Source organism: Eleutherodactylus coqui, chromosome 4 (assembly GCF_035609145.1).
Source record: "Eleutherodactylus coqui strain aEleCoq1 chromosome 4, aEleCoq1.hap1, whole genome shotgun sequence".
In the NCBI taxonomy this organism is placed as follows: domain Eukaryota; kingdom Metazoa; phylum Chordata; class Amphibia; order Anura; family Eleutherodactylidae; genus Eleutherodactylus; species Eleutherodactylus coqui.
Window position 1 is genome coordinate 30,736,665 of NC_089840.1, and position 18,426 is coordinate 30,755,090.

At 42.6% G+C, this 18,426-nt stretch overlaps 1 protein-coding gene across 1 annotated transcript in view; it reads left to right on the forward strand.

The window, feature by feature from the left end:
• The window catches only part of EPHA6 (EPH receptor A6), an 822,408-nt gene that overhangs the window by 428,940 nt on the left and 375,042 nt on the right, over nucleotides 1–18,426 (forward strand). Inside the window, exon 4 of the mRNA XM_066599154.1 lies at nucleotides 7,064–7,219. Within this exon, the coding sequence (XP_066455251.1) occupies nucleotides 7,064–7,219 (156 nt within the window). The remainder of the gene's footprint in view (nucleotides 1–7,063; nucleotides 7,220–18,426) is intronic.

Genomic DNA, 18,426 nt, shown 5'->3' on the forward strand with positions numbered 1-18,426 from the left:
GGGTTAGGGTTAGGTTTAGGGTTAGGGTTTAGGGTTAGGGTTAGGTTTAGGTTTAGGGTTTGGGTTTAGGGTTAGGTTTAGGGTTAGGTTTAGGGTTTGGGTTTAGGGTTTGGGTTTAGGGTTAGGGTTTAGGGTTAGGTTTAGGTTTAGGGTTTGGGTTTAGGTTTTAGGGTTTGGCTTAGTTGCCGACCCTCCTACGGCCCTGCTGCTGCTTATTTAGCGGGCCAGCCACTCGTGCACATCTCCAAAGGAGGGGTGTACCCAACAGCCAATCAGGTCGCTGGATTCGCTCACCGCTACTGAAGTGCGGCTGAAATACCAAATATGCTTCCGGCACTGCAACTGCTCACAGCTCTCGTTCATCTGGCACTGCCTGAGCCTGGAGCTTTCCTCCTTGTCTCCCTCCCCGGAGGCGTTGGGGTTTAGCGCTACTGTCCAAGCCAGTAAAAGGGGAGCAAGTCACTGCTCAGCCCTTTTATATAGGCATTCTCTCTCCTAGCATCTAGATAAAGCTCCCAAACAAGGTACTCCTCCTTCGGCCAACTCAGAATAACGAGTTGGTTAACGTAAAAATGCGTTTTCCAGACCACAAAACCTCTTTTAGGTACATTCTGTATATTCCATATAACATGGATGTGGGATGGAAATCTGATCTTCATATCCTCATCTTTCTGCAGTCAGAATACAATATTATGGACATTATAATGTACGGCTAATTAAGCTGCAGGTTGTAATATACAGGTAATTAAATTAACATTAGTGCTGGGGAGGAACGGAAGAATTATTGGGAGTAGAAGCCATTTTCAGGACTGCTATTGATTGGGCGCTAAACGAGGAGACTAATGGTGAAGTGCGGGGATTTCGGGAGGACCGCTCTCTGTAGAAGCCGCCCTTTGCTTGTAAGATGCAATTTGTATCATCTGAAATAATACAGCGGAAAGTGTAGCACATTCAGGGATTATCCTTAAAGCCATGTAATCCTGAGGGGGGATTCATGATTGTCTTGGAGTAGATGATATTAATGTGAGAGCTGCTTTTTATTCCTTTTATACTACTAGGATTTCCTAGCGGAATCGATGTTGGATCTCAGAGCTGCATTAACGTATGATGTACACTTGGTGGGTTGTTAAGAGCGGCTTCCCGAGGCTCCACGGCAGACGATAATTGTTGCTCTGAGATAATCTTATTTGTAAATGGAGATTGTATTAATGTGATTGCAGTTGTTACTGTAATTAGTGCTAAAGCTATAAGGTGGAAGCAGGTAGGGTTTTCTCAAAAGTAACTTTACTGAAAAACAATAAAAACATTATTTAGCTCCATATTAGGGTTCATGGACTTATACAATTTGTAATAACTCAGCATAAACTTTCTTAAAGTGACGGTACCGGATTACTCATTATGCGTTCTGAGTTCTCACTAGCTGGCGTAATGTATCAGTGCATTCATCGCCTGGCAGTGGCAAGGCACCTGACAATTAACATGGATTTTACACATAAGTGTTACATGCGTGTAGTCTTGCATGGGTTCCAACCTCTCATGCCCCGTAGGAGCTACGTCCTTTCACACAGAATGCTACCACGTCATAGAAGTCGTCAAACAATAATGGCAGCTCAATTACCGCATCACATCAGTCCTCCTCCCAACCAGGTGCCTTATTGCCCCCTTACATGGCATCATAGCAAACAGGCAGGGGCATAACTATAGAGGGGTGCAGGGGATGCGGTTGCACCCGGGCCCAGGAGCCTTAAGGGGCCCATAAGGCCTCTTTTCTTCATATAGGGAGCCCAGTACTATGAATAAAGCATTATAATTGGGGGCCCTGTTACAGGTTTTGCATTGGGGCCCAGAAGCTTCAAGTTATGTCTCTGTGCAGCATGGTTTAGGTATGGGTACGGGTACAGATACAGATAGAGGGGGGGGGGCAGCTCACCTTTTGCATCAGGGCCCCTGAACCTTTAGTTACGCCCCTGCAAACAGGTAAGGGCTCTTTCACATCTGCACTAGGGATTACCACTTTTCTGCTCCGTTTGAGGATCAGGAAAGGTAATCCCTACAGTTGAACAATTCTGTCTCTGGATGGAACCAAGCAGCACCAGATGGATCCTATTGACTACAATGGAATCCACCCCCTTTCCTCCCAGCTGTCTGGCTTTTGGACGGAAGAAGAAGCACTGCATGTAGCGCCTTTTCTTATGGTAATTGTAGCCACATCAACGACGGAACCTCCACCTGGAGGTGCCGACTCACATGTGATACCTTACATAACATCACCTATACAGTAGTGTTCAAAAAGTTTGGAAAAGCAAATAAGATGCAAAATCATTACAATAACTTTTATTTCCATAAATGTAAATACCCCGGAGAGATACCACACGGGCGATTCCAAAACATTGATTCAGTCGGTGTGAATCCATTACAGAAAGTAAAGAAAAGGGAATTTTTGGCTGTTCCAAAAAAATAGCAATGCAGCATTTTTCTATGAAAACTCAAAATGTATAAACTGGAAAATGTTTAAGATTTCACTTTACTTTGAATTGCTGAACTAATATTTAGTAACATCATCATTGTTTCTGAGAACTGCTTGGCATCTGCGTTGCTTGGAGTCTCCCAACTTCTGACCCCTCTGAGCAGCTATTCCAGTCCAGGAAGATTGGACTATGTTCCACAGTTCTGCATTGTTTGGATTTTCCTCATAAATCACACTTTAGATGTCACCACAAGTTGGAGTTGAGGTCAGGGGATTGGGCCAACCACTCTGTGGCCTCAGTCTTGTTTGTCACCAAGATGTTTTTCTCTTACTGGTGTGTTTTGGGTCATTGTCATGTTGAAACAGCCATTTAAAGGGTATTTCCTCTTCGGCATCGGGCAACATGATCTCCTAAAGTATTTTGAAACATTCAAACTGATCGATGATCCCTCCTATGTGATAAATAGGCTCCGTGGTACCAGAAGCATCCCTATGTCATGATTTTTGCCCCACCATGCTTTACTATCTTCACCGTGTCCTGTGGCTTCACTTCAGTGCTCGGAGGTTGTCTGACATCCTGTCTGCGGCCACTAGACCCAAGAAGAACAATTTTGGCTTTTGTCAATCCACAAAATGTTGCACCATTTCTCTTTGGGCCAGTCAATGTCTTGCTTTGCTAATTTTAACCTATTCAGGACATGTGTTTTTGTCGACTTTTGGGGGAGTTCTTGCTGGTAACTTGGCTTCACTTAACCGTCTTCTGAGTAGCAGGGCCCACTGGGAAGTTCAGATCTTCTTTGATCCTTCTGGGGGTGATCAGTGGCTGAGTCTTTGCCATTTAGGCTATTCTTCATTCTTGTCTTCCTTCTGCATCTTTCAGGTTTGGGTTACCACTTCGAGGCAAGGAGATCCCTTTACCTGAGTAGCCTAGAATTTGCTGCACTTCTCTCTGTTTTTCTCTCTCTAATCAACTTTTTAATTAAAGTCCGTCCTTCATCACAACATGTCTGGAATGACCATTTTCACCAGTACTTCAGAAGGAAGTACACTATAACTAACATGTGCAGCATTTGCCACCCTCCTACCTTAAATAAGGTCTTACATTAACCCCTTTTATTCCACAGAATTAATGACTTCACCAATTTATCTCCTCACTGCTGTTATTTTGAAAACTCCTCTTTCAATGAATGATTTAATTCCTCTGAATGAGCGACATTCACATCCTAATTGTTGGCTGATTTTTTTTCTATTACCTACTGCGCTTACAAGTAAATTAGTTGCTATGTAGAAATATCACTTCTACAAAAACAGTGATTTATCAGGTTAATGATGTTGGATTGCTATTTTTTTTAAACACTACTATATTACGACATAAACCCATTTCATTGCAAAGACATAGGAACTACCACATAAGGCCTCACATTAAACTATGGTGCCAAACAACAACTATACTAGTGTTACTCAATGAGTCCATGACCTCCCAGCCTGGCCAGGACTTTTACATAAAAACGTCCCAGGGGAAGGAGTCCGCTTGCAAATCTTCCTGGCTCCTTCTGTTCAGCATTGACTTATTTGGCATTACCTCCACTGTGTCAGGCAGTTGTGATGGAAGAGACTCCTTTCCTTCCACATTATATAGGGTCCTTCGCCCTAGTAGCTTGGTTGCCTTTTTATCTGTGTGCTACTTCTCTATCTTCACCCCCCAGGTCTTCAGGACCCTTTAGTCGTCTCTCTCCCAGCAGATCATCAGGGCCCGCTGGTCTGGTCTCTACTAGCAGATCCCTAGCATGGGGAAGCTGCCTGCTGCACTGCATTGGAGTAGGCCTCCGCCACTTTAAAAGTCTCTGATGTGGCGGGCTCTCACTGCCGCTGCTCTCTCCTATCTGGGCTACAGCTCTCCTCAGTTGCTGTGATGCAGCCCCATCCTTTTATATAGCAGGAGACTGAGAATATTTCTGAAGTTTCTGGAAGGTGGATGGGACCTAGCCCTGTCCTCTGTTGCCTGTATGGGTGCAATCCTCAGTCCACAGCCACAAAATCACAGTGAATAAAATAATGTGACCTCTCTCTCTGAAAGTCATCCAACATACTCAAGTCAGCCCATGTACAGACAGGCACATTAACCCTTTCTAATCCACTGTCTGATGTCTAAAGACATTATGATTTAAGGCTGTACAGCTCCGATGTTGAAAGACGCCCGTCGGGGTCTTTTTACTGTATATTGCCAGCCTCTCTGCTGTCGGAGCCTAGCCAATGTGTCACCTCATGCAGTACTGGCTTTAGCCAGCAGATAGCACCATTGCATAATGGCAAAAAAAGAGTAGGCCCCCTAGGAAAACCAGGATACAAATTGGATTGGAAAGGGTTAAAGGGCTAAAACCTCCTTACAAAAGTTTTGCAGCTATGGCACAAAGTTGGCTTCTGCATGGTGAGCATCTAATTAACATGCGATTGCACATAATTCACATATAAATGATCCATTCAGCAGATGCTCTTTCCCCATGGTCACCACTAGACACAGGCTTACCATGCCTAAGGTAAATGTAGCCCTGCAGTTAAATGTACACTGCATGACCACTTTATGAGAGACCCCCATGTAGGAGTTCATTGGATCTGCTTTGGCCGACAGAAATAAGATACTACTATCTACTGTCCAATTTCCATAGAGGAAAGCCTCAATCATGAAAGGGCCCCGGGGCTCTAATAAAGGGGTCGTTCAGTGTATCTTATAATGCATATAGAGTCCATATAGTATATCATCATTAGGACGCAGTAAAGCTTTATAGTAAGTTTTTTGCATCATCAAGAACTGTAAAATAATGGAATCTTTTAGATGCTCTGTAAAACAAAGTGACAAGTACTTTTCTTGTCAAGACTGTGATTTTCATAGCACTCCTCGGATTGCAGCGTTGTGCATTTTCTGACAGGTAGGCTGGGAGTAGATACACTCATTTTTTGGTCCGTATGCAATTTATACAAAAGGCAGTCAATCTATTGAAATGAAGTTTTTGATATTTAAAGGGAACCCGTCACTGGGTTCATGCTGCCCGAACCCCGAACAGCATGAGCCCCGGGACTGGTATGCCCATTGCACCCATACATTTGTTATTCTGAAATGCTGTGGTGTTGCACAATAAACACCTTGAAGTTAGACTCCGAACAGAGCTCTGAGTGAAAGAGGTGGCAGATCGGAACATATAGAGTGATAGATAACCAAATGGGAGTCACAGATGGGGGCACTATGGTTGACCTGAGGTCACAGATGAGGCATTGTCATTATCGTTAAGTTTAGGTCACAACGGGGGCACTATCACTGAGTGGAAGCCACAATGGGGCACTATCAGTAAGTAGGGCTACAGTCGGGGCACAATTACTGTTTGGGGATGTAGAGGTGGCACTATTACTAAGTGGGGGCCAAAACAGAGGCACTGTCACTAAGTAGGGCCACAGAGGAGGCACTATTACTAAGTGAAGAAATGAAGGGGGCACTACTACTAAGCAAAGTCACAGAGGGGACCTCTATTACTATTTAGGCCTATATGGGGAGTACTATTACTGTTTTGGGCCACAAAATGGGCACTATTACTTTCTGGAGCACCAAGAGGAAAGGGGGCTATTATATTGTAGAGACACTTATACATACTATAAAACAACACTGCAGGCTTAGAAAGAGTAGCTGAATTTTAGTATACCTATAATAACACAGTCACCAAGTAATGGATACCAGCTCAAAGTGATACAGCTCAGGCCACCATGATGACTGCTCTTACTTGTCTCTGCACACTCTCCTCATCTGCTGCTACCCCTTCCTCTCAATACAAATATATATATATGGCGTATTCTTTGCACTCTGTACTCTATGTCCACTCCTGATGCAATGGACATGACATGCACAAAGAATCATAGGATGGTGGAGTTGGAAGGGACCTCAAGGGTCATTGGGTCCAACTCCCTGCTCAGTGCAGGATTCACTAAATCATCCCAGACAGATGTCTGTCCAGCCTATGTCTGAAGACATCCATTGAAGGAGAACTCCCCACTTCCCTAGATCAATGGAGGTAGGACCCTCAGATAATTTGTCTGTGGTGGGCCCAGTGAATGCCAGTCCAACTCTGAATGACTAATTACTGTATGTGCCCCATTGGGTTATTTTTGTTATATTGGTATTTTTGGTTACTTGGGCATTAGGCTTCACCGTGATTCCATTATCATACGAGCAGTCACACACTCCAGTGGCTCCGTACAGAGTGATAAAGCTTAATTACTTGTCCTGTACGTCATGAAGAAGTGTACATGATAGGACTAAGTAAATACAATCCTGGATTTAGTTTTGTCTGGCCTGAGATCAAAATGATCATTTTAATAATTAATTACTGTCAGTCTAGGAAAACCGACATAATGAAGTTCTGCCTGCGAGGATTTACGGTCTAATTGTGCAGTGCGAGATGTGGGGAGATGAAGTGACTTGCCTGCGGTCAGAGGGAGCTTGTACGGTGACTGCGCAGGAATCCTCGCTTCCTCACTTGAATGACAGATGAATTCAATGGGGAAAGCAAAAGGAAATCACTGACGGGTTTCTCTTCTGTTTTCTTGCAGCGTGTCGACCCGGATTCTACAAGGCGTTTGCCGGAAACATCAAGTGTTCCAAATGTCCTCCGCATAGCTTCACGTATGTAGAGGCCACAACAGTCTGCCAGTGTGAAAAAGGATACTTCAGGGCAGAGAAAGACCCACCAGCCATGGCATGCACAAGTAAGTCATTGTTATGTATCCTATACAGCGTTGTCCCTCAGTTCTTCAGGTTTCCAGATCTCGTTTCTAATTTTCAGAAATGGTCACCGCAAGTTTTTGATTACCCAATGAAAACTGTCCATTAGACTACCAATGCACTCCACCTTCTCTCTGATTGGCCAGCACTGTCCAATCAGAGTGCAGTTTGAAGATCCTCAGACTACCGATGCAGTTTGCATTTGGTAGTTGCATGATTGCATTGGCTATCTTGTAAAACGAAAAACGGGACTGGAAAGTAATGGATCTGAGGGACATAGGATGAATGACATGTATTATACCTCTCTCCTCTGGTCCCTGGACAAAATTTTGTTCTGGGACTGGAGGGATGCCTTAAACGGGTTTTCTGGGACCAAACTATTGATGACCTACACTGTAGCTGGGGTCTGTTATTAGGGATCCCCTCTGATCAGCTGATTGAAGTGACAGTGGCACTCTGGTGAGCAACATTGTCACTTCAGTCCATACAATATACATGGTATATTGAATAAGACTGAGCTGCTCTTAGGCCATGTGACCAAAAAAATGTGACATCACAGGCTTGAGAAGAGGCTGCAGCGCTCAACTGAGCACCATAAGCTCTCCAATCAGCAACTCGAGAGGGATCCTAAGTGGTGGACCTCCGCCGATCAACTATCGATGACCTCGATGCCTAATCCTGAAGGTAGTTCATCAATAGTTTAGTCTTTATCGCTGTTTCTACCTTTACAACCATTTTTTTTTTTTCTCTAATGGATGTGAAATAAAAATTAAAGCAACCTTCCAGAAGGTTTTGGTCTGGATTTTGTATCATTTTGTGTTTACAGACCCTAGGCAGACCAAAATCAATGGTAATAGAGATGGCAAACAATGCATGCTGCAGTGAGGACTCAGTATGAGGTGAGAGGAGCAGCATTGCAGGTTCTAATCAGCTGAGGAACCACAGCTGAATACCAGTCAATACCCTTAAGATGCATGGGCACAATGGAAATAATTATAGAGGTGGACATAGCCTTTAAAGAGCAGGTGTTCCCGAAATGTCCCTTTATTCTATGGAGCAATCATTCTAGGATCATATGATAAATCTGTTCTGCTCTATGTTACTGATTCTCTCCCGGTAACCTACAAGCCAGCTGATCTTTATCTGTGTATTGAGTCATTCCGTGTCAAGTGGTCTAATTCTTCCCACCTTCATATCTCTGATTTTGTTCAAAATCTGTGTATTACACACCCATGGTATCACAAGAAATGTCCCAAGGTTCCCTAAAACTTTGGGAAATTTCTTTTGATACCATGGGCGTGTGATGCACAAATTTTGAACAAAATCTGAGATATGAAGTTGGGCAGCATTAGACCACTCGACATGGAATGACTCTATTGTAACAAAACGGCTGCTGATCAGTAATCATGAGCAGATCCATCGTTGCTCAGCCCTCTTTTTAAGTAGCTAATTGGTCAGTTACATCATCTGACATTCTGTACTGCATCTGGTTGTTACAGCGTGATCTGCATCGGCATCCATCGGTGCTTGCAAGGTCTCAGCACGGCATCCACCGGTGTCAAGACGTCAGCACCCAACCATGTGCAATCGGCCAGTGTAGGCACACTGTCATTTGGTACTGGACACCATGAGATAAGCATCTCCCTACTTTGGTTTTACTGATAGACTGGCTGATTTGTCAATTCTCTCAATCAAACTAATGGTGTGTCTATTGGGTCAGGTAGTTCTAAGTTGATTCTGTGGTATAGGTTTTTGGTGCATGACTTTTGGACTTGGACAGTGGACTCTTGTAACAGCCCTAAAGAACTCACTGTAGCACATATGGCCGGAGGCCTAGTTTTGTCATGGTGACGCCAAAATTCCAACTGGACCCTCGGGGTGGTATGCCAAAGAAATAACAGAGTCGAGTCCAGCAATAGTTTAGAAATCTGGGAGTGTACAGATTTACTAACTTTGATATTTGAAATACAAATTGAATTCACAGTTCTCCGTAAAAGTATTTGCAACAGGTACACGAAGATGCAGCACTAAGCGGGCAATTGGACACGATGAGAAATACAGTGATATTGATTTGATTAAGACCTGACTTCAACACTCTCTCTTTTCCTTTTCCTGTGGATTTATTTATAAGAAAATTTCCCCACCAGCTGCTTTAGATGAAGGGTTGATTTAGATTTTAGTAAAGTGTATATAAAGCAGAGGGACAAGTGGCTGGAAGGCTAATCCTGGCTTTAAATTCACCAGGTAGCTATGACTCACTATATGTAGAAGGCTGACCTCAAAAAAGGTTCTTCTCTCCTCCTCCTCCTGTGGGGTGCCAAGGGAACGGGTTTACACTACGCCCTACCTTGGAAGAAGACATCTTGCACTGCTGGCTTGCTTTCGTAGGGGTACTTCTTCCTCTCCGACACAAATTAACTGCTCCTATCTCTAGCTCCTCTGATTACTCTCTCCCCTAACTGCTCACTGCCTCTTGCTTATATAACCTCTCCCAGTTCCCGCACTTTTTGGACTCTCCCACTCTCGCATAGGGACTCGTGTTGTGGCTTTCCTGCCCTTGGACTCTGCACCAGTGAAATTCAATCTGACTATCGGCCAATGGGACTGCAGCTGATATCAGGCTAAGCTCCAGGCTTAGTCGAGAGAAGGGGAGAAACAGGGTCTCTCCTACAGACAGCACCTTCTAGACAGGTGTGACAGGACAAGTGTGCTGTGAGTGTTCTGTAGGACCCACTGGGCCATTACACTCTGACTCTTGAATCATCCCTTGGTGCTGACTATTCTCTGTTTTGGTCTCTGACTTTGGACTTGGTTTTTGGTTTGTTTCCTCCTGAGTTAACTATTTCCATTATTATATCCAAGGCCTTTAGGGGAATCTTATTAGTCTCCTGCTGTGGAGTCACCCTTTTTGGAGTGGGTGGTCAACTTCCCTTGCTAGTCCATTTAGGGCTGCACCAGGGACAGGTCTCGTCTCTACTTCTGCTCCTATCTTTTTCTTAGATACTTGTCCAGTACATCTCGTGCCCTTTTTTCCTCATGTGCTTTCATGTTATTACGGTCTGTTCTTTGTTTATAACCTTGACAGAATTGTATAGACGTGACACTGATTAGTCAGAACACTCAGTGCAGCCCCAGTTCTTAGACTGGTTCAGACTCGAGCCAACCCTTCAAACTCATTCACTTCAAAATGTTAGTAAAGTTCATTCATGCTCTTATTTATCACAGCATAGGTGGTAAATGAAGAATTGCTGGGGTCCGACTGCTGGAACTCAATCAGCTTACTTAATCATAAATGTACCAACTTATCTAGTATCAAAATCCTTTATGAGTATGACCAGAGCAGATGGTCTATCCAAGAAACCATAGGAAATGTCATAATTGAATGTGTGAAGATATCAGAAGCAATGCCAGGAAATATATTACTGGAAGAGTAGTAGATGCTTGGAACAAACTTCCAGCAGACGTGGTTGGAAAATCAACAATAAAGGAATTCAAGCTGCCTGAGATAACCATAGATCTATCCTAAGAGATAAATAACATAAGGGCAGACTAGATGGACTTTTTGCTGCCGTCACTTTTCTATGTTTCTATGGTGGGTTCTCTATATGTCTTGAATGTCCATTGTTGGCATTTCTTGCTTCTTTTGGGGGTGCAGAGTATGGGCCATCCGGAAGTGGTAGTGAGGACAACATGTCTCAGGACACTGGGACAGCAAGGCCTGCTTTTAGGGAAATCTCCAAACCCAGGCTCCCTCAATATATGGGGCATGTAGTGGCGATGTAATTGGACAAACAGGTTGGGACCATGTTACTCCAGGTTCTGTTGCTTCAATTTAAATCAACATTAATTGGTAGCAGAGGTGTACGGACCTGGTAACCACATTGCCCAACTTCTTCCATGTGACCCCAATGTTTTCTCAGAATGACTGAAGGATGGCAAGGCAGCTTATTCTCCCTGTGATTCTCTCTTGGCATAAACATAGCATCCAGGTCTTTCACCAGTTTTCCTCTGGCATCTGAAGGACTTACTGCCGGAATCATAGTGTTCTTAGCCAACAATCTCCCCTAATATATCAACACCTCCTACTCTTGCAATATTTTATGGGTTAACCAGGCTTCATAACACCGCTCCTCATCACACTCTGAAAAAGAGGCAACAACCCAAATACCATATGGTATAGTCTACCATATGAGCAAAAAAAGAGACACCAACTGGCGCAGCAGAGCTGCACTTCTCTTACTAAAGAGGCAACAACTGGCTCAGCAGAGCTGCACCCCTCTTACTTAAGAGGCACCGACTGGCATAGCAGAGCTGCACCCCTCTTACTAAAGAGGTACCCACTGGCGCAGCAGAGCTGCACCCCTCTTACTAAAAAGGCACCGACTGGTGAAACAGAGTTTCACCCCTCTTACTAAAGAGGCACTGACTGGCGCAGCAGAACTGTACTCCTCTTACTATAGAATCCCCGACTGGCGAAACAGAGCTGCACCCCTCTTACTATAGAATCACCGACTTGCGAAACAGAGCTGCACCACCTCTTACTAAAGAGGCACCGAATGGCGAAACAGAGCTGCACCCCTCTTACTAAAGAGGCACCGACTGGCGAAACAGAGCTGCACCCCGCTTACTATAGAATCACCAACTTGCGAAACAGAGCTGCACCCCTCTTACTAAAGAGGCACCGACTGGCGAAACAGAGCTGCACCCCTCTTACTATAGAATCACCGACTTGCGAAACAGAGCTGCACCCCTCTTACTAAAGAGGCACTGACTAGCGAAACAGAGCTGCACCCCTCTTACTAAAGAGGTGCCGACTGACGCAGCAGAGCTGCACCCCTCTAACACTTCCTCCAAGGGGTTTATCTGAAGATACCTGTAACAAAAAATGATCCAGCAGGCCATCTTCAGCTGCTGCAGATAACTGAGAATCGGATGACTATACTTTTTCAATAATTTGACAGAAGACGACTGAAGAACTTCTCTGCACAGATGTTGTTTTTTTTTTAGGTAGATGTGTTCTTAAAATGTGCTATGATTTATTCTTCTGAGCAAAATCCTGAGATTATGTACATTTCTAATACTTTGAGCTCAACGTCGTTCCGAAAACATTTGCATACTTTGTAACTTTGCACATTTTTCGACTGGAGCTCATGTATTATTATTAGACGTCTTCTATTTCTTTAGCCTGGCTGATAAAAGAACGATAAATGTGAATCTGAGAAATGACAGCGCCTTACGTGGAAGCTTCAAAGTCACATCGAGAAACCTGTTATCTAATTAACTACAGTATGGATATTAGATGATTGATGAGGCTCTGTATGATCTAATGCTACAAAGAAGGTAGTTCAGGAGAAATCACAGGAGGCTTTGTAGGAAAGCGTCTACATACGGGTTAGGAGAAGCAGGCTTCTTCTGTGCGGATCTTCATCTGTGCATAATTCATAAATGATAAGAAAGCAATCAGGCCATATTCATAAACAGCCCGGCGACACGTTATATTGTTAAATCGGAGGATTAGAATTAATTGTCCCTCTTTGTTCCAAGTTCTAAATCTTCCTAAATGATTCACTGGATGTCATTACAGCTTAATATTTGCATGAAATCACAGTTTAGCCAGCATAATTTAATGGCAATTAAAAAGCTATTTAATCGTCATGCAAATTGGCATAAGAGCCCTTCAGTAAAGAGGGGAGATGTTTTTTTTTCGGCGTTGCAGTTAAGTATTTTTATCTTGGAGGTCCCATAGTGTAATTGATAATATTCGGCTTATTCAAAGAACTTGATGTTTTTGCATTAATCTGTGCATGGTAATTAAATGAATAAATACAAGCAATGGATGAGATCCTCCTCCAGGGTTTATCGTAAGTTCTCATTAGTCACATTGAATTTGATCAAATTGGAAGCGATCGGTAACTACCAAATCGGAATTTGGAGGTATGAATTCTGCCTTAATATAGTGACTGCAATCTGAAAGATGTTCTAATAGCACATTCTTCCTCTCACTAGAATATATAAATTACATAAAGTACCAGCCAGATGTCATACAGTCCAAAGAAGGAGACAGATTAGGGCTCCAAGGGAACATTTGTTCAAGCAATGGTCAAAATTGTGACTGTTCCCGGAACTTAATGTTTTCTGATAGGAAAAAAAGCTTGGTTTTCCCCTCTGGTGGGCTAAACCTATCCATCTATTACTCTGGGGGCTACAAGCCATCCATGTATTACTCTGGCGGACTTAAGTTATCCATGGATTACTCCAGGAGACTCAATTCTTCCATGCATTACTCTGGAAGACTCAAGCAATCCATGCAATATTCTGGTGGACTCAAGTCTTCCATGTATTGCACTGATGGACTTCAGCCATCCATGTATTATTCTGGTGGTCTCGAGCCTTCCTTGAATTACTCTGGGGAACTCAAGTCTTCCAGGTATTACTCTGGCGGACTTAAGCCATCCATGAATTACTTTGGTAGACTTGAGCCATCCATGTATTACTCTGGTGGACTTGAGCCATCCATGTATTACTCTGGTGGACTTGAGCCATCCATGTAGTGTGCTGGTAGATTCAAGTCATCTATGTGTTACGCTGGGGCACTCAAGCTCTCTAAATATTACTCTAATAGATTCAAACTGCCCAAGTATTACTCTGGGGAACTGAAGTCTTTATGTATTACCCTGACAGACTCAAGCCATCTATGTCTTACTCTGGCAGACTCAAGCAATTCTTTGTATTACTCTGATGTACTTAAGCCATCCATGTATTACTCTGATGGTCTCAATCTGTCCATGTATTATTCTGGTGGACTCAACCCATTTCTGTATTACTCTGGGGGTCTCAAGCTGTTCACATATTACATAGATGACAATTTATCTAAATGGCCACCATGTAATAATCTGACACCAAACATGAACTGATACACACAACGGGCAAGTTCCTTACCTGAGGATGGGGCTAGTGCGACCCTGAAATATTGTTGCTGGGGTTATTGTCTCTGCTGAGACAAACCCCTTAATTTTAATAGGCAATATTTAATGGTTCAGGTCCATTGGTGATGGCGCTGGCAAGGATTTGAACACTTGCTTACAAACTTCTCCAGAAATAAGAGCTTATTTCTGAGGGTTCCAACAGTAGAAACTTAATGTAGGGCCATATGCTAGAGTTTCATAAAAAAGTTGCATATTTTTGTGCAAGTGATAATTTCTGCATTCTCTCTAGCATCTTTGCTACATTTAAAAAAAAATTAATAGACTTTAACGGAATTGGGGCTGGATCAGGCGTGGCCCGACAAATATACTATGATTTACTCTAAAAACTGGTGAAAATTACAGCTCTCATCTATTTCACTACTTTTCACTCCAATGGACTTTGGATTAATAAAGGTCCTTTTACATGGGCCGATAATTGGCCCCAACATTCCTATGAACTCTCGTTTCGTCCAACAGTGGGGCCATGTAACGGGGTGAACGATCAGCTGACGAACGAACAAGCGCTCATTCATTGGCTGATCGGGTCATTTAGGTGGGCATAAAAATTCTCAATTTTTCACTGCACCTCTCACCGTCTAAATCGGGAAACGTACAGGGGATCAATGACCGCTATAGTGGGACGGATAATTGTGTTAACGATCAGTCATCCCCATGAAGCAGATATTTGCCCGTGTACACAGAGGTAACAATCGATGACTGATATGCTCATTGTCAGTCAGTGGTCATTAGCACAGGCAGATTATTTACCCATGTAAAAGGGCCGACTGGTGTACAAAGCAGGAGTCTACGTAAATTCCCTCCTACGCGATCAGCGTATTGCCGGCAGACACTTGGAACGATATAAGATGCTCTTTATACAGTATCTTATGGAAAGCATCTCTGAACACGGCGGCACTTAGAAATTCATGAGAGTTTCGTCTGCTGTACTAAGAGTCGTATTTTAGAAGATTACAATAGTTTTCTGTATTCCTGTGGCTAGAAGAACCCGCTATTACATTCTTGATGAGAATAGCTCTCGGTTCCAGTGACCGTGGCCTGTCAGACACAGGCTTAGATAATCGATGTTTTGTTCACAAGAAACACGACAGCCTAATTTGAACATCTGGAAATATCATTATATCGCTTCATCTGAACGAGAGCAAATATTGTGACATTTCTCTTGGACAAAGTAAGGTGTTCGCTGCCAAGAAACAGATATTACAGTCAGGAATTCAATTTGTATGTCCTTATTCCATCATGAGCTGAATAAACAAGTACACGATGTTTCAGGATCAATCCCCCAGTGCTTGCTGTTCTTTATTTTTATGGCAGGTTTCTTAAAGTGGTTGGACCATGTTTGAAAGTTATCTCCTACCAACAAGATAGGGGATAACTTTCTGATCGATGAAGGTGTAGGATCGGGCTAGGGTGGCAGTCCTGTTCAAGTGAATAGGATTGAGCTTTTATATCAGGCATAACCACTATATATTATACAGCACTCTACCTGGTATGCAGTGAAATATTCGTGGCGCTTACCCGAGTGTTGTCACCGTCGTGTTCAGTGGGGGTCCTAAGCATCAAATCCCCACCAATCTGATAAAGGACAGATCGGTATTAGTGCAGTATGTCTCCACCGGATGTATGGGTAGAGGCATGGGTTGGCCAGGCTTACTGACTGGTAATGCACAGGTAACACCCACAGTTTCCTATTGGGTAGCGCACACATCAATAAATGGATTGGACTGCGCATCGGGGATTGGACAGCAGGGGTAGAAGCAGAATCATCCACATCCTCTACTGCACCTCCTGGGATTACTGAACGGAAGATGGGGAGTCTGTTCCAGCTCTTCCTATGCATGTGCTGGCTGCGCTCTTCATCCGCCATGCCCGTTGGATGAGCCATGTGCTGCCGCTGCCCTCCCGGTGTCTCTGGCATCAGGATAAAAGCTACCCCCAGACAAAAGTTTTCCCCGACACAGTATGTCTCTATTAATTGATGTGTGCAAGAGCCACAGCCAATCGAGAGCTGTGAGCATGACCAGGGCGTTACCTTGAGCTGAGCCCAGCCACGGCCACACTTCCGGTGGTGACATGTTACACTAATACAGGATAGGTCATCAATATCTTAGTCTCAGAAAACGTCTTTAAGGATTTTATTATCTCTCGTAGAGTTGAGTGAATCATATAGACCAGGATTCAGCTTGCATTTTATTAAAAATTTTGATGCGGTGAGTATTCGGAACTCAGGTGGTTCATTTTGGACTGAACTGAAGTTCATTTAAAAAAACTGTAAAACTAGTATTTAACACTGTCTATGAGCGTGGTGGTGGTCCTTCAATGAATGTAGCTCAGTGGCTACCACTGTTGCCTTGCAGTGTGGAGTCCTCGGTCCAGATCTAATCAAAGACAACATCTGCATGGAATTGTAAAACTCAGCACTGCAAAGCATTAGTGTTAACTACTGTGCTACATCCATTAAGGAACCACTACTGCACTCTTAGACAGTGTTCAAGACTAGTTTTAGGAGTTTTCTGAACTTCTAGTTCTGTTCAAACTAATTCAGACCGAACCAAACTTTTTGACAAAATTTGGCAAACTGTCCACACTAACTTTTGAAAAGTTTGCTCATCTCTAATCTCTCAAAACAACCTCAAACCAATATTGCAACATGTTATCAAAACCACAACAGGCTGCAATTCACAACACACCCACTGGGTGACCATAATAGACCCATATAGTATAGAGATCTCCTGACAGAGTATCAAAAAATCATTTTTTAGTTTTTAAAGTTGGTTTCCCTAGCCAGTCATCTCAGGATATGTTGAGCCAAGATGAAAAGTAAGGACACATCTGTATAGCTACTTGTAAAGTATAAACTAGTGTGTACATGTGTGGTTTTTCTGTAAGTGTAAAACAGGTATGAAATATTTTCAATTAATTCCAAATTTAACATTTTTGCTATTTCCTTATCAACCTTTAGCGACATTCTCCTTACATATACAGCATCAGAGATAACTCCTTTGGCACCTGTTGATCATTTAAATGTCCCAAACGACCCCCCACTCCTACAATGAGATGGCTGTTTATGAGTGATGGCTGCCTGTGGTGTTGTGAAGGGCTGTCATATATTTCTGCCTGCTGAAAGACAATATACTGCAAGACTGAAGTATTGCAATATATTTTTATAAGCAATCAAACAATCGCAAGTTCAAGTACCCTTATGGGAATAAAAAGGTAAAAATTAGTACAATATAGTTTTTCTAATTATTTATTACAAAAAAATGTTAAGGCTTTAAAAAAAGTATTTTTTCACATTTATAATAAAAACCTAAACAAAAAAAGACATATTTGGTATCACTGTGCCCACAAAAGTCTTATTCTATTAATATTGCGCTGTAAAAAAATGTGTGATGTTTTTTTTTTTTTTTTTTTGGGTCTCCCTATCTTCAAGAACAAAAATGTAATAAAAAGTGGTTAAAAATTCATATATGCCCCAAAATAGCAGCAATAGAATCCACTGGCTGTCCTGTAACACGAACAAGCCTCCACACAGCACAATTGACAGAAAGATAAAAAAAATTGTGATAAAAATATATCTTTTTAGATGGCACAATTGTATTTATTTTTCCGTTTCGCTCCACTATAGAAATTTGAAAAAGTTTTTCAATACATTATACGGTACATTAAATAGTACCATCAAAAATATAACGTGTCCCACACAAAACGAGCCACCCGATAACTTTGTTAATACGTAATTTAAAAAGTTTGAATTTTTTTGAGCTTGGGTAGAAGTAAACATAAAATCAAATAATAGCCGCGTCCTCGAGGGGTTAAGAGGAGATTTCTCTCCTGTTTAATTATTTTTGCCACATAATTATTCTTGATAAAGAACTACATTTGCATTCGGTGCTCTGTATAATTACTTCATCAACACTTTTAATTCTGCATTCCTGTAAGTCGCTAATCATTATATGGGATTTAATTGATGAAGTCATTTTCTTTCACGTGTCGCATTTGCACTTGATACACATTAAAATGTGTCGCTGCTGTTCACAATATGTCATTAGATACAGTGTAAATGAAAGAGCTGCAGGGCGTCTCCACTGAATCATTAACTCACATTATAGGTGATCCACTAGTCTCTGTGGCATTAAACTTTGTATAGTTGCTACTAGAGATGAGCGAGTATACTCGCTAAGGCACATTACTCGAGCGAGTAGTGCCTT